This window comes from Gossypium raimondii, chromosome 11 (assembly GCF_025698545.1).
Source record: "Gossypium raimondii isolate GPD5lz chromosome 11, ASM2569854v1, whole genome shotgun sequence".
Classification (NCBI taxonomy): Eukaryota; Viridiplantae; Streptophyta; class Magnoliopsida; order Malvales; family Malvaceae; genus Gossypium; species Gossypium raimondii.
The window spans coordinates 4,189,957-4,209,133 of NC_068575.1; the positions used below are offsets into that span (position 1 = coordinate 4,189,957).

The 19,177-nt window shown below is 35.1% G+C and overlaps 3 protein-coding genes and 1 pseudogene across 13 annotated transcripts; all 4 read right to left on the bottom strand.

Moving 5' to 3' along the window:
• Positions 1 to 765: 765 nt before the first annotated feature.
• Positions 766 to 2,749, bottom strand: LOC105761311 (peptide-N4-(N-acetyl-beta-glucosaminyl)asparagine amidase A-like; annotated as a pseudogene).
• Positions 2,750 to 6,044: 3,295 nt separating this feature from the next.
• On the bottom strand, positions 6,045 to 10,031 carry LOC105761312 (BES1/BZR1 homolog protein 4). The gene is made up of 2 exons (XM_012579092.2): positions 9,336 to 10,031; positions 6,045 to 7,018 (listed from the first exon to the last, which is right to left on the bottom strand). Exons 1-2 carry the CDS (start codon positions 9,549 to 9,551, stop codon positions 6,281 to 6,283), a joined length of 954 nt encoding a protein of 317 aa, XP_012434546.1. The 5' UTR covers positions 9,552 to 10,031; the 3' UTR covers positions 6,045 to 6,280.
• A 1,661-nt stretch (positions 10,032 to 11,692) lies between these two features.
• LOC105761313 (hypothetical protein) lies at positions 11,693 to 14,689 on the bottom strand. Of its 10 annotated transcripts, none has more exons than XM_012579098.2 (7): positions 14,032 to 14,689; positions 12,814 to 12,931; positions 12,492 to 12,732; positions 12,325 to 12,407; positions 12,126 to 12,248; positions 11,971 to 12,043; positions 11,693 to 11,868 (listed from the first exon to the last, which is right to left on the bottom strand). In XM_012579098.2, exons 1-3 carry the CDS (start codon positions 14,628 to 14,630, stop codon positions 12,505 to 12,507), a joined length of 945 nt encoding a protein of 314 aa, XP_012434552.1. In that variant the 5' UTR covers positions 14,631 to 14,689; the 3' UTR covers positions 11,693 to 11,868; positions 11,971 to 12,043; positions 12,126 to 12,248; positions 12,325 to 12,407; positions 12,492 to 12,504. The 10 variants fall into 10 exon arrangements, with proteins under 10 accessions (XP_012434552.1, XP_012434553.1, XP_052480345.1 ...); XM_012579099.2 differs by having other exon boundaries at positions 11,964 to 12,043; XM_052624385.1 differs by having other exon boundaries at positions 11,971 to 12,063.
• A 298-nt stretch (positions 14,690 to 14,987) lies between these two features.
• Positions 14,988 to 18,879, bottom strand: LOC105761314 (cytochrome b561, DM13 and DOMON domain-containing protein At5g54830). Of its 2 annotated transcripts, none has more exons than XM_052624381.1 (2): positions 15,840 to 18,879; positions 14,988 to 15,365 (listed from the first exon to the last, which is right to left on the bottom strand). In XM_052624381.1, exon 1 carries the CDS (start codon positions 18,617 to 18,619, stop codon positions 15,956 to 15,958), a length of 2,664 nt encoding a protein of 887 aa, XP_052480341.1. In that variant the 5' UTR covers positions 18,620 to 18,879; the 3' UTR covers positions 14,988 to 15,365; positions 15,840 to 15,955. The 2 variants fall into 2 exon arrangements, with proteins under 2 accessions (XP_052480341.1, XP_052480342.1); XM_052624382.1 differs by having other exon boundaries at positions 14,988 to 15,543.
• Between the last annotated feature and the right edge of the window lie 298 nt (positions 18,880 to 19,177).

Genomic DNA, 19,177 nt, shown 5'->3' on the forward strand with positions numbered 1-19,177 from the left:
ATCCACCAACAGATTGTATATTATCCAATTGAATTATGACATGTGGCACTTTTTTTTTATTTTACTTTTGACTAAAGTTTAGAAAGCTCTTTTAATTTTGTCACTTTAAAAAGATTGATTAAACCGGTCACTCATTGTTAATTGGTAACAAAGAGACTAACAGTGCATTTTTATGAATTGTTTTGAGGTGACCAAAATAGAAACCAACTCTGTTTAGAGTGACTAACAAGTAGTTGATCCTAATTTTAGAGTGACTAATGTGGAAATACACACTCAACATTCTATTACCATTTGACGATGGAGTGACTAATTTGATCCACTTTTTTTTTTGGATGACCAAATTAACAAAAGAAAATTTAAAGTAACCAAAATAGAAACAACCCCTATTTAGAGTGACTAATGGGTAGTTTACCTAATAATTTACTATTAATTAAATGTTTATAATATATTTTTGTAAGTCTTTATTATTAAAATAATAGAGAATAATAGTATGAAACTGTGATTTCACGTCATCCCTATCCCTTTTCAATAAAAGATATGATTTGTCATTTTCTAATCACAGCTTTCATACAATCCTTTCTTTAACATGATATTGCAATTTATTATCATACAAAATAATAAATAATATTCATTATATTACATTTTAGATTCATATTTCTAAACTTCACTTATGAAGTAAAAATTTTTAGAGATAATATATCAAATAATTTACAAAATTACTGAAGAATACAATATTAAAATATTTTAAAGAGCCAAAGACATTTCAAAATAAAGATTTTATTTTCCATTAACTAATACATCTTCTAATATTGCAACTCAAGAATCAAAGTACTCAAATGACTAATTTCCATTAATAAATTACATAAGATGCTAATTAAGGACCATAATCCAAATGATGTTTTGCTCTTCTACTGCAAGTATATCCAATTTCATCATAAAGAATGGTGAAATTTGAGCTGCTTACATTCCTATAATAGCAAGATTTAAAGCCATCATATTTGTATATTTGTTGGGTATTTCCAACTCCATTGACAACCAAGTGATCCTTCACAACCATGAACCCATTTCCTTTCTGCCAATTCCTCACTTTATCTTTAAACTTCTTTTCATTGAACCCCAATGTGACATTAGCTACAGTCAATGAAGTTCCATTTCCTTGATTTATATAGTCAGAGTATATGTTGAAAACAAACCTCTTCAATGATTTCTTTGGTTTGAGATTGAAGCCTGGCATCTTTGAATGAACCCTGTCATCAAAATGGATCTTCTGGTTCACAATGTGCAGATTTCCATCCTTGGCCATCACCATGGAGTTTCTATAACTTAAATCTTGGGTTGATTTTGTTGTGATTGTCCCATAACTTGATTTGATCCAACCAGTTGAGGATATGGACCTGGTTGCTTTTGTAACAAATGTTCCATTTAAACCCTCAACATCTATCACAGAAGAAACACTTAAAGGAGCAATGCTATGGTGCAAAAGCTTCCCTTTAGTCTTTGAGCTCTTACAATCTAACCATGGGTGCAAATTCGCATCAATATACCACACATTCAAGGCATTTGTGACACTAAAACTTAATTTGTGGGATTTCCCATCTAACAATTTCCCCAAAAATGGGGTAATTTCAACGTCATAGTAGGGAGATCAAATGAACCAATGGCACTAATGGGTCTCCACAACTGAGGAATAATTCCACACCTGTGTAAACCACAGTAAAAGGCCAAATAGCACCAACAAGTTCACCATCCAAAGTAACCAAAACTTCCCTAAATGGTCCATTTCCAGGCAAAGTTGTAAGATTATTAGCAATAATATACTCACTTGGAGGATTTCCATACCAAAACTCGTCATTCTCATGAAAAGACACATAGACCTCTAACACAGCCTGATAAACATTCTGAGGAATTTCAAATTCCTTCACTTTAATATCAGTAGAATTCTCTATCTTATACCACAATCCATCATTCAATGGCAAATCCTTGGAAAAGGGCATGATTAAATCAGCCTTAGAACCAATCCCAGACCCTAAATTTACTTTTTCTACTGCAGGGTAAAAATAAAGAGATACATTGACATGGTAAACACCAGTATAAGTTTGGTCAACAAGATTTCCCATATAAACAGCTAAAGTTTGAGTCTTGTTCATCAAAAGCAATGAGGAATATTGTGTTACATCCTTTTTGCCACTCCAAACAATCCCAGTAGCTTTAGGCTCAGCTGTGCAGCTCCTTGAAGCTCCACTCCTGATAACCAAACTCCAAAGATCCGATCAAATTGCCTTCCTTTGCATGTTGCATTCCATTCTAGTACGATCTTGGAAAATTCTTGAAATGGGCAATTAGATGGGAAGGCGTAGTTTGCAAAAACAGGAGGCTTACCATAGGTGTATCCAAAGTCATGTTGTAAAACAGTGAGGGAACATGGCTTTGTGTTGGGAACATTGATGGGTTTGGTGACTTCAAAAAACAGAGTTGGTGGAATGGTATCATTGGTTGATGATGGTTGGGAGAAAAGGGTTGATTTGAGGAAGGTTTTGGATTGATGGAGATTGGCTTGGCTAAAGAGAGGGTAGAGAAATAATTGGAGAAGAAAGAAGAGCAAAGGGAAGAAAAAAGAAGCCATGGATAGTTGCTGATAGGAGGAAGAAACTATTGGTTTGAAGGGTTTTGAAGTTAAAAACCAATGTTATGACTGAAGGATTTTGAAGGAAAAAAGGGGAAATTAAGCTGACAAAGAAACAAATCTGGGTCTAGCAGAAAGTGCAGCAATAAGATGAAATTACAGGGTGGCAGATGTTTGTTCAAATGGTAAAATATATTATTCCTTGTATATATAAAATTAGCATGATTAATTCAATATATTAATGGTAATATCTTATATCACTAAACATTTTTTAATACTTCAAATAATTTCCAAAAAGTAATGTATAAAAATAGTTACCGTATAATGAGTTAAATTATATTTTTTTCTCTATATATTATAACGTGTTAATATCCAACACTTACTACTGTGAGCATATTTTACTTGAGCCTTTTTAAAGGGAAAAAAAGTTTAAAAGTTAAGTCATTACCTAGTGCTAGAGTTGTCTATGGTTTGGCCGGAAGGCCTGGCTGAAAAATGAATGAGTTTGGATAAAAATATATGTCCGAAAAATATGCTAGCTTGGACAGAAATACAAGGCTTATCTAAAAAATGGACCAGCCTTGGGTAAGATTTTTTGTCCCGACCCAACATTAATTTTCAATTAAAAAATCCTGCTTTTTTTTGTTTGTTATTTTTCTATGTTTTGATGTTGTTTTCTTATTTTTTTACCACTGTTTTGTTATCATTCTACTATTATGTTGTTATTATTTTGTTGTTAATGTTTGGATTTATATAACACTTGTTTTATTGTTAATTTTGCTACTATTTTAGAAGCATTTGCTTATTAAATTGCACCTATCTTAGTGTTATTTAAGTATAAATATTTTTTAATTTATTTTTAATTTGTTGAGAAATATTTAATTTAATATTTTAGTGTATTTGGTTATTATATATTTAATTTTTTATATAAAAAATAAAATTAGCAAAAATTAATACGATTCGATCTAGGCTAAGACTTTAGCATTTTTATCAAGATTGGACTTGAACAAAAATCTAAATCCATTTTTTAAGTCGAGCCTAGGCTTAACAATTGGACCTAAAATTTTATTAGAGCCCAATCTAAACCCGGCCCGCCCCAAGTAAAACTCTACTTGGTGCCATATAACCAATTGTTACTAGTGCCATCTAACACAACATTACTAGGCTTCAAATCGCAATGCGCTATTGGAATTGTCTGGCTATGATGAAGGTATTCTAGTGCATATGCGGCGTCGATCATTGTGATCAACCTTTGTAACATAACGAGAAAATAGTTGTGAGAATACAACCATTTCTCGAGACTTCCATCAGGCATGAACTCAAGTACCAAGGCCTTAAAATCAAGGTTACAACAACTACTGATGATTTTCACTAGATTTGGGTGGCTATGCTGCGCAAAACCTCACACTCGACCTCGAAGCTCTTAAATGCTCCTTCTAACTCTAAATTGAAAACTTCAATGGCAACATTCAATCCCTCTGAAAGAGTACCTTGATAAACCGACCCAAAACACCCCGCACCTAGTAAATTGCTTACACAAAATCCATTAGTGGCTTGACGAAGCTCTTGGTATGAAATTTGTCTCCAATTTGCTAAAGCGTTTGAATTCTGTCAACCCATAAGCATTGTAATTGGTAATGCATTTGAATCCAGATGGTACTAACTCGCTCATCCAGATGGTAATTTTGTCCATTAATCCATAGTAGCTTCGGCTTTGTCCATGATAATTTCCGCTTGACACGTGAAGCTTCGTAATTGATAAAAAATATTCTTCGTCTACATAACCATCTAATACCGAACAAGCTGGATTTTATCTGGTTTATTGCCCTGATGAGATGCATTCCTGGTGTAGTGACTGAGTTTGCAATGGAAATGTAGTCTCCCAAACAAAGAAAAGTTAGGCTCATGAAAGTTACCAGGATCAGGACCAGGAAGTGCAAAAGGGCCCAAATAGCATTTTTCATTCTTTTAAAATAGCAAATTATCTGTAGCACATAAATGCTTCCCATTGTAGTTGAATATCAAACAATTTGGTCCTTGCTGGTTTGTTGGAGAAACCTGAAATCCAAGTTTTGTTTATAAATTTTAATGATAGCCTTAAAACCTTGATCATTTAAGGAAGATTTAGGCTGACGTGCTCTTATCACATTCTTCCCATTATAATTTTTAATGGATTATATCTTTTTGTAGATTTCAAATGCATTATTTGTAATTTATGATTGGTGAGGAAAGATGGACTCCTCTTAGAAAAGTCTTCGAAGTGTTATTCTCAGATACGCCAATCTGATCCCTCAACAATAAAAGGTATTGTCCCTCAAGGAAGGATTTTATCTCCCGTGCTCTATCGAGAGCCGATGTACCGTGAGTGCTGCCTTGAGAGCTTAGTTCACAGAGTTAGGAATGCCTCAACTGCACGTGGACATAAGACCACCCATTAAGAGGTGGCGTGAGCGCCTTGCTTTTGGTGGAATTCAAACCCTTGACCTATGGAATACAGAGGTTTAAATCACATCAAGAATGAAATACTCATGTCGCCTCTTAATAGGTGGGCATACGTAAACGTACAACCGAGACGCTCCCGACTCTATAAACCAAACCCTTAAAACAGTAGCTCACATCTTAAGTACAATGCCTCTCATTGATGAGGGACCAAATCAATGTTCCGAAAACGACACTTCAAAATAATTTTTTTCCGAAAGAGCCGATACCCACAACGGGTAAGAGATTTTTGCCGCATTTTCCATTGAATTAATTGCTTTGGCTGATTGAAAACGGGGGAAATGGGGACCATGTTCCCCAATGATTTGGATAGAACTGCGTGTCAACATCATACCCTTGATTAGATTTATTTTTTTCTTTTCCGGAATCAATTTGTTTAAATATGTAATAAATTATTAAATATGTAAAATAATCTAAACCCTAAATAAGACATGTATTATTTGTATATCACGAGTTCAAAATTTCACTATTTTTGGTCAAAAGATGATTAAAAGAAAGCCAGTCTTCTTCAACTTTTTGTTTCATTAAAAGACAAAGCAAAGTGCATCTTTCCGAAAATTAATTGACAATTCATGTATTCATATTAATAAAGAAAGATTGAAAATAATGAAAATGGAAAGACATGGACTTGACAATAAAGCATGCCAACATGATCATGTCTAAGTTTTCACAAAGGGCAATGGTAAAAGTCCAACATATCCTAATTTTCATCAAAGGTTTGCTGGCCATTGGGAGAAACAGTACAATTGACTAGTCATTGTGGCATGTCTTCCAATGGCAAAAGCAACTCAAGACAAAGACATCAATCATACAATCATCATTTATCCTAATTTCTTTTCAATAATATTCATGTTCGACACTCCAAAAATTAAGATTTAAACAAAGAGAGAGAAGGGCTGAACAAGATGCTAAGAAATCACCATTGAAAAACTGACTATATATTTAGAGAAAAAAAAATATAAAATTAAATGAAGGCTAATAATAAGATTCATGCTCACCCTGATCCCTTTTGTTCCCTTTTTTCAGAGAGCAAAATATGGAATCAAAGTTCATACAGATTGCTTTATATGCAAGGTATTGTAACACAAAGTAAAAACAGGAAGGGAAAACAAAAGGAGTCAATTTTGGCCATCTATCTACTCAATAAGCTTAAAAAACTCACCTAGTCCTGGAACTGCCAAGAGTGAGTTCTAGGTCATCCGATCCGCAATCTTCATGAATCCTCTCTCCTTCCCACGGTTTCACGAGTCCTGTTGCATTGCTTCCAAATGCGAACTCGTCTGATATAACTTCAGACATTGGAACATCAGCCGTATGATCTGATCCTGCAGCTATTGCAGGAGAGCATGTTCCACTTTGCCCTGGAGTCCACATACGGGATCCTCCACCAGCTAAAACTTCCTCTTTGAATCCAAAGGGATTTGAGGAGACAAGGCTGAATGTGGGAGAAGTTGGCCCACTGAGAGGGATACGGAGCCCAGCAAACCACTCTGGGTCAGGAACGATCTGACGACCAGGGCTAGGTGGAGTTGAAGAGGGCAGGAAAGAGTGTTGTTGTGCACTCCAACCTGGACGGGCAGTCAGGTCCTCCCAATCAGTATTGGTTCGTGGAGTTCGCGCAGTTGGTGAGCTCAATGGAGGGGTGACAGGAGCACTGATGGAACCACTATGAATGTAGATATGAGGAAGCTTTGAAGACATCGGTGATGAGGAAGCAGATGAGAGATTTTTGAGCCATGGGATAAGAGAACTCCCATCACCGTTGGAATTAACCACATACGAAGAGGAAGCTGAACTTGGAAAGGAAGATGACATGGGGCTTGGGTGGTAAGATGAACTGGGGCTCGCTGTTGCTGATCCACCTACTATATCCATGCGCTCCAAAGGCTTACACCCCTGTGGAAATTAGATAGTTATCAGTGCCATAAAATGCAGATGCAACAGATCAAACACAATTACTGCAAGCCTAGTATGCTCAATTATGGAAATAAGTAATTTAAATAAATAGCAGCTCCAATAACTCATTCCAGCAATTGATAAGGAACACAATTTCTGTTCTGATGAATGTCATTTATTCCAACAAACTAGGCCATCGTTATTCACCCCCTTCAATTTTTCTTTATGATCTCAATAATCTGACATCTTAAATCATTTCAATAATGGATATCTTTAGTTGAATTCAGCTTAATACAGCATCATATAACACATTGTTATTCCATCTCTTCACTTATCAGACTCACAATATCTCCCCCAAAACCACCATGATAATGACCTAAATTTCTCACTTTAAACTGCAGTCCCAAAAATCACCCCCCTGATTCAAACTTCATTAGTAGGCCACACTTGTTAACTATATATATAGCCTTTGCTTAGTTGAGTACTCAAGCTAGAAACATTAAAACAAGCTAAAACCTAAAAAGTGGTTATAAATTGGCTAAGAGGTAGCAATAAATACCTATGTTACTTGGATTTAAGGGTGCATGTGAGATACATATATGTGCCCTATCTGCATATATTCAAAATTTTTTCCTGAATATTTCATATATTTAGAGGATTATACTCGTGTTTCTATTTCTGAATATCCATAGAACATAGGTTTTAAACACAATTATTCAGGAAAAATAATGAGTTCAAGTAATATAAATAAATATAATCAATCAACCAAAACAGGAAAAAGGTGGCTGGACCACCTTGCCAGCTAAATCACGTGTAAAAGTGTAGCAAAGCACGTGAGTGCCTATATATCTTTTCCCTTTCCCTCTGGTCATAATGTGGTTCAAGTCAAGATCTGATCTCAAAGAAAATTTGATAATTCATAGTAAAAAGATAGCAACTAATTTCAACCAGAAACACACTGTAAACTTTATCATAAAAAACAACCTAAAATCTTCCTACTGTTGCTACAGATCCACTAAATTGACCCATAAAACCATTAATGGATGTAATATGTTAGCAGTCCAGTCAATTTTGTTATCTTGAATCATAAATGAACAACCAAAAAAAGGTGAAAATGACCTTTCTAGTGACTCAAAGTTACCCCTACAACTCTAATAATTGAACTCTAGTCCTCGAAAATGAAAAGAAATACCAAAAAGAAAAAGAAAAAAAAAACATCATGAATGACTAAAGATTAAAGTTGTCGCTAAAGTGGGAAGCTATGCAAAATCTTGAAAATGGACATGGTTACCTAGCAATTGAAAAAAATCAGACCTCATTATAAAAATTCAGATGATGCCAAAGCTTCCACATAAATCATCATTTTGAAAAGGCAGTTGGGTCTTTTTCTAAAGATCTATGCCTATTCGCACTAGTGTTCGATTAACACGAATGTTATCCGAGCTTAAAAGGAATACCAAATACGGGTATATGAAATGTCCAAACAATTATTTTTTTTAAAAAATAATCATATAACACAAATTAACATATCTTCAACTAAACAGGAAAATTACACCAACATTCAACAAATCTTCAGTTTAAATTCCAAAGATGTGTGATTCTTAATCTAATTTTGCAGACACTAAAAAAGGAATCTTTCTTTGGTGCTTCACGGTTAACGCGTTGGATAAAGTGAGGAGCAAAAACAACATGATAATAATAATTAAAAAGAGGGCTGACCAGATCAAACGTACGATTGATGAAGACTAAATGACACATGATCAGATGGTTCAGATCTAACGTACAACAACACATACTCTATTACCTCAGAGAATAAGGGTAAAACCAATTAAAAGCAGTGAAAGGAATCTAAAACACGAACTGACGCTGCTAACGTGCGCCGGTACGAGCTGTGCATGTTAGCACGAGATCTTGTTGTTGGTCGGATTTCAAAATTCGCTCGCCGGAATTGGCGTATACTAGCTCAACGGGGACACTTCCGAAGACTAACATGCACCGCAAAAGGCGGCACAATTTAGAAAACAGACCACGATTTTGTTGGTTGTGACGATTATTTAGTATAATAACTACACTTGCAATAATTAAGATCTTCATCCTGCTAAATATACCGGAGAAAATCAATTTTCCAGTTGCTTCGGATCTTTAAAAAAAAAAAATTGAACATGAAATGAAAGCAACTCTAAATGCATGACTTAAGTGAACTTTCTTTATCCAACAAAGAATTAACACTTCCATCTCCATCATTTTCATTATTTTTTACTCAGAATCAACGAAAAGAAAAAAAAAAGAAAAAGGTTAAGGTGAGGATAGTAATTACCTTACGATAAGTAGTGCCATCGGGTTCAACAGTCCAACCAGCCTCATTACAAAGAGCTTTGAGAACTTCATTGTTATCGCAGTGTTTTGGAAGCTTGTAGTTACCGTACATCCGAAGTCCAGCGAAGATCTTCGCAGCAATAGCTCTCCTCCGCCGTTCTCTCCGCTTGTTGTTCTCTCTCTCTTTCCATGTCGGCATCCTCGTCCCCGACGTCATTTCCAATCGAAGAAAAACAAACCAATACTAGATTTCTTGAATTTATAGAAAAATTAATTGTTTGGTTAAAAAGAATAGAATTTGAGTAAAGGCAATGAAAAGCAAAATGAAAGAAAATGGGTAGGAAAAAGAAAACGAAGATGAGGTAAAGCTAAGGAATTTAAGCTGCAACGGAGCCGTTTCAACTGTGATCGGAGAAAGAATTTTCCAGTTTCCAACTTTTAGACCGTTGAGTGGAGAGATATCAGACGGCAGTGATTTTATGGCGGATGAACCGGTGGGAACGGGTAAAAGGTGAGTTGATGAGATCCAGTTAAAGATGGATCTGGATTGGCGGATCAATGGCTGGAGCGGAGCAGAAATCGACCGGGAAATATGGTTTTGGGTTTTGCAAAGAGTTGGAAAACCCGGGAAGAAAGAACAATGAAAACGATGAATTGAGTTTGAAGGCTTGAAATGAAATTAGTGCTTCTCAATTAACACTGATTTGCGAGGTGGTCAGCTAATACTGCAGTGGTTGGATATCTTTGCCCCTTGATCTCTTTTCTATTTACAAATTTGCCACTTATAATTCATATATTTTGTTTTAATAATATTATTATTATAATTTAACATAGTCAAATTTGATAAGTTGTTGAATTGTTGTTAAATGTTAAATACCGACTTAAATGACTGATTTTTATTAATTTATTAAATATAAATTATTAAAATGATAATATCTAATAATTATTAGTTTGTAAATTATTGAATTATTGATTTCATGTTTATAATTTAACAGTGGTATTACTCGATTACATTAATTTCTTAATTTTATAAGAATCAAAATGTGATCAATTAAAATTGAAACGATGAAATTCTTAATTTGACCATTAAAATATTATGTAAACAACAACTCAATTAAATTGTTTAAAATATAAAAATTAAAATAAATAAAAGAAATAAAAGGAATTGTTCAATACAAATTTAACACCTTTCTTCATGTTTAGGAAAAAAAGCAATTTTTATTTTTTTAAACAATTTTATTATTAAATACTGTCAATTTTATTGAAAAATTAAGAGTGTAAATATATAAAGATAATAGGACTAATTGCCGTTAAAAAAGAGAGATAAAACGGATGATATGAGGGACAAAATAAGGAAAATAAAGGGAGAGTTCACGCGATCAACAATGCAAAGCAACACGTTAAGCGTTACTTTGATTGCTCTGCATGACCAACGTGTGACTTTAGCTCGCCACGTGGCCACTGCCTTCGCTGTTGCTTCAGTAACCGTCCCTATCGATCACCGTCCAATAAGAACCGGACTGCAATACGACACGTTTCGCGATTCAGCGCACGTGCGAGATCCCCCTTTAACGACTCCAAATATATTATTAATGACTATTTCTTTATTCCGCAACCATTTTAAAAATCCTCTCTTTTTTTAAAATATTTTTAATATTTCAAGTAAAGATGTTCAAACGATTAAATCGTTAATCGAATTGAATTACTATTAATTGGATTATTTAAAATATAAAAATCTTTAACCGTTAATTGAATCAAATCTTTTTAAATACATTAATTGAACCAAAATATTTTAATTAATTTAATTAACTGACCGAATTAACAAAAATTTATATATTTGTCTTTTGATTAAAATAAGTATAAAACATATAGAGAATACATTATTAATGTTCATTTTTTAATAATTCAAAAATTATATTGTATATAATGTATATTATTTTTCAACTAATATAAAAATAATAGTTCAAAAAATGCACTACTAATATAAAACATATATAACGAATTAACTGATAACCAAAATTTTAAAAATCACTAATCAACCTCCAACTGAACTAAATTCGACAACCAACCAAATAACCAAATTAGATCTATTCAATTGATTGGTTAGATTTTAACCGAACTATGAATACACCTATATTCGGGGCTCTTTCATTGCATTTTGCTATCATTTTGTTTGTCCAATTATAAAAAGTTCGAATAAATATAAAAAAAATTTGATTTATTAAAATGGGTAAATATTCCAAGAAGTATTTTACATATTTAAAAATTTATATATTTATATTAATGGTTGAAAATGTGATAACTTCAGACGGAAGATTGAAACCGTTAACATAGTCAAAGAGCCTTGGAGAGAATCCATAGAACAATCCTACATGTTGACTTTGCCGATATTTATCATAAACAGTTGAACAGTTCCCATCAAAAGTCAAAAGTATAAACTAATCAATGAAAAAGAAGAAGCTGTTCTTCTAACTTGCTACTTTGGATAAACCAAGTGCTTCACCTTTTGAATTCCATCTTCTAGATTTTGATTTCTAGATAACATACACAGATAAATCACAAGAATGTATAAGCAACATAAATATATTTAAAACGAAAAAATCTCGGGTTTGATTATGGGGTGCCTAACTGTTTACCAGTCGAACTGCTATTGTATGCTTGATCGACCGAAGGATGGAAAACTCGATTAAAATGGCTTGAATGAATGATCTGATATGGTGGCTAGATTACTGAGAGATTTGCAAGCAGTCAACAAAGGAAATGGGTCATTTATTGAATGTAAATTACATACCTACATCGGTCATCGGTATTCTGCTTCGAAAATTCATCTTTAGACATGTGCTTCTCTGCAAAGAACACCTTTCATGTCACCAGAAAAAGCTATGCTCGTCTTTCTTGCAATCATATCGATAATCTGTAACATTATGAGTCGAACAAATAAAGGGAAACAGCCAAAATGATGATACTGACATAGTTACAGCTGAATTTACCTATGTCACTCCGACTCTTGACGTTCATTTTCCCTTGAGTATTTATCCAGCACATATTCAGACATGGATATGGAAATATAATCCTACAAATATAGGGAAAATTACAAAAGTTAAACATATTCATATCTTACTTCAGAGTCCGAGTAAGAGGAATTTACAATAAGTACCTGTAGGAACATTTTAGGAGTCTTGGCATGTGGGTTGACTTAACTTTATAACCACCTTCAACAATTGGTTGATTGAATCTTTTACCTCATCCGGAACGGTGAGTTTTGCAGGCACTAAATCTAAAACATACAAAGTGATAACTTTCATTACATCAACCAGAAGCAAACTGTTGGTACCGATTCCCCATACACTCTTATTAGCATACTCGCATGAATCCTTTAACATGCATCGACTGCATACCTGAAGAGATCACCCATCAGTAAAACAAACAACATAGGAAGATTTGTACTCAGTATAGTAAACATTGGAATAATGGCTTACAGTGTTTTCTTGAATTTTAAAGAACTTGCGCAATCTCTTAGCAGCGAAGACATTATTTTTATCAAGGGAAGCGCAACCAAAGAGCACCACTTTTTTCAAGTGACTTCCCGGCAACCATCTGCAAATACCAATATCGAAGGTTACTTTATTTACAAGAAGCAAAAGGACAGTCATTGAAGTAATGATTCCCCAAAACGATGGCAAGGAGATGAGCTATATATAAAAGCAAGATATATTAATAGATCAACTGCATCGGTGTACATATGGTTGACCATATCATATCAAGTCAAAAATTATGCTACAATCATTGATTGATAAAATCTGTCACACCTGATTTTTTGTCAAACACATAGAAACCAACTTTGCACAATTTTAGTAGAACATCATATAGCTCCGCCAAACATATGCTGCTATTATGTACTTAATCACTAACATTGATTTTAAGTGAAGGTTCAGTGCATATCTGCCAGCTTTGCAATGCTTGAATCTAAGACCTAGCATTCTTACAGCATGCTATGGCTAAATCTCTTGACAATTTGACTGAAGAATGCAGAGAATTTTTATAATACCTCTAAAGTTTATTTGTATAAGGGGAGGGTTTAGGGTTGTCCAAGGATGGAACCCAAGATTGGTATCAATTAAATACTTGATATCAAGTCTTTTGCCACTCAACCTATGGTTCGGTCCAGATGAATATCTCTAATATAACTACATGAAAAAGAGATGCTTGACTATACACTTATGTCTATGAATACCAGTAGTTTTGCACATATGTATGCATCTATGCACTTAAATATGATTACCCCTGTTTCCCTAGTTTCTGAATTTCTTTTTTAAGTTTTCCTATATACCCTCTTACACCATAACTATACAATATGGATAAGCTCAATTCTTTTTATATGTTTTTCTATATATATATATATATATATATATATATCCTATATCCTAGCTCGAACTCTAGTACTTAAGGAAAAATGAACAGTATATAACAATGAAATAAGAAACTAATATTATCAATCCACCTAGTTATTATGAATTCATTTGAAAAATGCAAAATAACCATAATCTCAAACTCCACTTTCCCCTACAATGTTAAGAACAACCAAATAAAACATCAAGTACATCAATCAGCCAACATGAATAAAAAACATTAACAATTGTCAAACAATGTCAAATCCAAATTAAAAAAGAAAAAAAGGAGAAAACAAAAGTTCTTACTTTGCAATATCTTGATGATCTTTACCAAAATTGTAAGCAGCAAACTTGATAAAATCCCTGCCATAACTATTCTCAAAGTAACCAAAATCCAACTTGTTGTCTTCCACAAAACTAGCCTCCTTAAAATACCCTTTTGCATACAAATGCCTGATGAAAATCTCAGCTAACTGTGAAAGACCCTTCAAAGCTCTTACCTTTTCCCTTTCTCTTTTAGCTTTCATCTTCTTTTTCATCTTTTCTTCTTTGTTTTCATCCCCAATAAACTCAACCAAACACTTGAATTTCTTGGGTCTTTTCCCATCTAATTTCTCTGTTTCTTTCTTTTTCCCTTTTGGGTTTTCTTTGAAATTCCTAAATTCTTTCACCGACTCATTGATTTCGCCTTTTCTCTGGGTTTCAGTTCCTGCGGGTTTTACTGTTAAAACAGTGTCTCGAAACAACAGAGAAAGTGGGGTTTTGGTTGGTAGCTGGGAAGAGGAATTAAGGGTTCTTCTGATTATGAATGATGGTGAAGGACAAAGGGTTTTGTAAAGAGGATTGTGGATTTTGAGGAGAACTTTGGTACGCGTAGACAGAATGAAAGCTTTGAAGAGATACATTTTGCAGCGGAAGGGTTTAAGATTAAAAGGAGGGTCTTTTCTGCAGAGGAGCTTAGAGATCTTAAATACACATCCATCTTTTTATTACTTAAAAAATTACTTATTTATTAATATTAATCTATTTTTGTAACTAAATTTAAATAAAATTTTATTAAATAAATAGCAATTTAAGCTAAAATGTTCAATAAAGCTAGGCGATTTCAAGTGTTATTATTTGAAGGTTTGATTCTTCAGTGTGATAATTTTCAAATTAAAAAATCTTTGGGGTTAGGCGATTTATGCTTTAATGCCCATAAAATACCAATAAATTTTGCTTAATTGAAAGCTTATTTCATTACTATGAGAAAACCAAAAACATTGGTAAGAAGTATTGAATCAATAAATTAAAAAAAAAATTAATACAATACTTTTTACTGGATTTTTTTTTTTATTAAAAAAAGTCCCTAACTTCTGTATTTTCTTCATTGACAAGGGGCTTATCCATTGATATGGCAAAGCTAGCAACCTTTTGCCCAACAAAAAAGAGGAAATGAAGCACTCGGATTCTGGTGTTTCAGCTTGCATGTTTGATTCCGGCGATCGACAATGGTGTCGAAATACAAGTACAGGGAGTCCTTGTTGGATGGCAACCAAAGTTTTGGAGCCCGGAACTGGATACAACTTCAAGGCTGATATATGGTTGTTTGGGATGTTTAGTTGGAGTTGGCTCATGGTCGTCCGCCCTTGTCGATATATCTGCCAACAAAGGCTCATGACTGAATTATGTTTGACATATTTGAAGTTCTCGAAGCCATTTAAAGACATGGTTGCAATGTGGTTGGTGAAAGATCAAACCAAGAGGCCAACTGTAGATAAATTGTTGAAGCACTTGTTTCTCAAGCATGCAAAGTCTACTCAGCTTGCTTTAAAGAAGCTATTGGATACACAAACTTCCAGGTGAGTGTCTACTTTAACATAAGCTTATTTTGCCACCAAAAGCAAAATTATCACAAAGAAAGTGAAACAAAAAGGGGAAAAAAATTGACTGTATATTTCCATGTATTAAGAGTTCAAGATAACAGAAAATTAAGGTCTATTTCAATCAAGAGAAATAAGGTACGATAAATTGATCAAGAGTATCAAAAAGAATTATCAAGAGTAAAGGTGTATCAAGTATACAAAATACATGTTGGTAGAAAAAAGAATTATCAAGAGTAAAGCTCTACTTACAGTGGGGAAAGCCGTCCGAGAAAAAAGCAGCTCCATGTTAGTAAGAAGCTTTCAAAACTGGTGAAGAATGGAGCTTTTTTATATTCAAAAAGAAAAAATATATTATATGAATAAATCTATCTGTTCAATGGCTCTAATTGTACTTCAATTACTCCAGAACTTTGTGAACCTTTTCGAGCAGAAGCGTCGTTCGGGCTTAAAAGGTCAATGGAATCCTCTTCTTCGACGTTGCCGAGAACCCAGTTGCTCCTTCCTTGTAATCTATCTCTCTGTTGTCTTTCACGATGCTCCAGATAAATTACAGTCAATGCAGCAATCAAGAACCATATTATTAATACCCAGCTAAGATCGTGGACGTTTTCTACTCTATATCTTTCTCCTAAATGCTTCATTCCAGTGAAAAGTGCTGCAATTCCTATGGCAACGGCACCTCTGCCGATAATTACATGGAAATACTCCCAAATTAATCTCTTTGTGGAAGCATCCTCCCCATTAGCAGGTTTCTCCGGTCTGAGATATGCATTCATTGGTTGCACAGAGGCAAAAACTATGGCAGCAATACCAAGCTTAACATGTAACGAGCTAACATAGAAACCCCGAAGTTCGGCAATTGCAAAAAGAGCACCAAGTAGGATAATTGCTAATCCTGAATATTGTAGGTAAATATGAATTTGGTACCATCCATCACCCTTTACATGTTTTAGGTATCTAGCAGCCAATATTCCACCAGGAATCAAAATACCCCAGGAGAGGAACATCATAAACCCATGTACAGCTAAGACAGGTTGTAAACCTTGCTCAGCCTCAGAAGAACCACGGATAAGCAGCACTTGCACAGGCCTTTGACTCGTGACCGTATGCATGTTTTTCTCACTGAGATGATCATCAGTCCACTTTGAACCTATTGCCCATATGACTTTAAGAGGAGTTGTAGGATCAACAATGTTCTTGCACTCTGGCTTATCATTTTGATTGCATGATGGTTTTAATGGACGTGTGAATTCCAAAGTAATGATGCCATCTTCTGACCTGCACCTGACATGTGTCAGATTCTCATTTGTTGGATGGATGTTCAAGGGACGCTTTCCATCAATCCAATATGTATTTAAATGCCCTTTTCCAGTATCGCCAATCCAGCCCACATATGCATAGCTATTCACCATCCCATTACCGAAACCTATTGCAAGATAGCCACTCTTCTTCACGCCACGGGCAGCAATAGTTATTGAATCTTCTGATAACGTCCAAAAGAAAGTGACTTGTTGATCATCTAAAAGCACACTATTGTTGTACATATCGGACAGGGCACCATCAACAACTTGAACTTTCCATCCCATCTTTTCCTGGTACAAGGACTGATAATACACTTGATCGGGGGTATTCCTATCAGGAACCCAAATCAATTCGTGAGGATTTGCTACAACTCCTTCCGCTTCTGGCCCTCCAGAATAAATAGTCTCAGTTGCATTCCTTAATGTAGCATTCCCACCTAGAGAATCTGAAGTAATATACAATGCAACATCATGCCCTGCCTGCACCAAAAACTTAACTGGCACCCCTCTTTCCACTCTCAACACCGGTGCTTCCTTATTATTAATATACAAAACCTTAGACGGACTTGGCGGATTTGGATAATGCAACACCTCCCCTGTTGTAACAACAAGGGGGACTTCTGTATCAGCAATAATCAACTCTTGATCCTCATTATCATCAGCATCCAATGGCCCAAAACAATCATCTACCTTCTCTGAAACATTAAGAACCAAATGTCCATATGCAACCTTCTCTGGACCCCCATGAAATTGGGGCAAAAAATGAGACCGATTTTCATTTGGTGGTTTCATCAACCCTAATGCCCAAATAACCCTCATATCCTCATTAGGATACACAGGCAAATCATACTTCTTATCTGTCGAATTCAATGGTTTCCTAAACATAATTAAAGAAACCCCATCTCTCCTATGTCCATAAACGAACCTAGTATTATTCACCATCATGCCATTTTTCGAATTCTCATAAACTACATCAGGGCAAACACCTATAGCTGTCCGGTCTTTAGAACTCAACTTACATTCACTATAAGCCGTAATGTAAAAATCATCAACAAAAGGCCTACCTTCCTCAGTAAAACTTGCCACCGTAACATCAGCTTCGGACATCAGCTCCTTCGTCCTATTCGGATTCGCCCACCCAAATGCCATGTAATAGGTCCTCGGCGCCGCCGCTTCTAACCCGATCTCGATCCAATTTTCCTCCACATTCAAGTTCCACCGGACCCTATAATTATCCGACAAGTTCTTGCAGTTATCAAACACTGTATGCACCGAGTCCGAAACCGAATCCGACCCGTTTCGAGGGAGGGTGACATGGCCGAAGTCCGAGGTGCTGGCGATGTCCCAGATTGAAAGAACGTTGATCTGGTCCCAGGTTATGTCGGGGAGCAATTGGACTGAAAACGATGCGTTTTTGTAAGCTGTTTGATTGAGGCGTTGACCGGAGATGGGGAACCCGCTGGTGAGGTCAGAGAAGTTGAGGGAGACGGCGCCCCAGAAAACGACGTCGGACGAGCCGGATAACATGTCGAATCCGGTGACCTGGAAAGAGCAACCATCGAGGATTTTGAGATGGCCACGGAGTTGGTGTCGGACCATTGTGAAGTTCGATTCGAACCCGACTAGGGAGCTGGTGTTGGAGCATTTCTGACCCGAATCCGCTTTGGAAGAGGCGATGGAATTGATTAGGAAGAGCGAGATTAGAAGGAAAATTTTGGAATTGTACATTCGAATCCGGTCGCGGGTGATTCGAGAATCCGAATTCGGTGATGATGGAAAATGAACGTTTTAAAGAGAAGGAAGGAGCCAATGAGCGGCTGGTGGTGGTGAGTGGTGACTCGATACAGCCGGAGCGAGTCGTCAACTTGTCTCGATATTGTTTTATAATTTTACTTTTTTTCCTGTTTTTCTGAAGAGAGGAAACCAGAATCCCAACTATCTTCTTAACTATCAGTTTTTAATTTTAATTTACTTTAAATTTTTTAATTTAGTAGTCCAACTACTGGAGATTTTTTTTTTGCCAATTTCCGTAATGAGAGGACATGATAATTAAAATTTAATATAATAATAAATTTAATTTTAATTTTCCTATTTTGTATCAATTTAGTCATTATTTTAAAAAATTAATTTTTAAAATTTACAAATAATCTCAATTTGATTATCAAAATTTACCTTTTCTTTCCACTTCCTCTGCTACCACTATATCATTGCCTCTAGTTCTGCCTTCTCCTCCATCTTTCTCCAAAAAAAAAAAATTTTTTTAATCATGTTCAAATTTAAGGTATT

Coding starts and splice junctions, on each gene's coding strand:
- LOC105761312 (XM_012579092.2), bottom strand. CDS start 9,551: ATGACGTCGGGGACGAGGATGCCGACATGGAAAGAGAGAGAGAACAAC. Junction 7,019..9,335: donor ATGGCACTACTTATCGTAAG/GTAATTACTATC, acceptor TAATTTCCACAG/GGGTGTAAGCCTTTGGAGCG.
- LOC105761313 (XM_012579100.2), bottom strand. CDS start 14,630: ATGTATCTCTTCAAAGCTTTCATTCTGTCTACGCGTACCAAAGTTCTC. Junction 12,932..14,031: donor GATCATCAAGATATTGCAAA/GTAAGAACTTTT, acceptor TGGTATTTGCAG/ATGGTTGCCGGGAAGTCACT. Junction 12,733..12,813: donor TTAAAATTCAAGAAAACACT/GTAAGCCATTAT, acceptor TGATCTCTTCAG/GTATGCAGTCGATGCATGTT.
- LOC105761314 (XM_052624381.1), bottom strand. CDS start 18,619: ATGTACAATTCCAAAATTTTCCTTCTAATCTCGCTCTTCCTAATCAAT.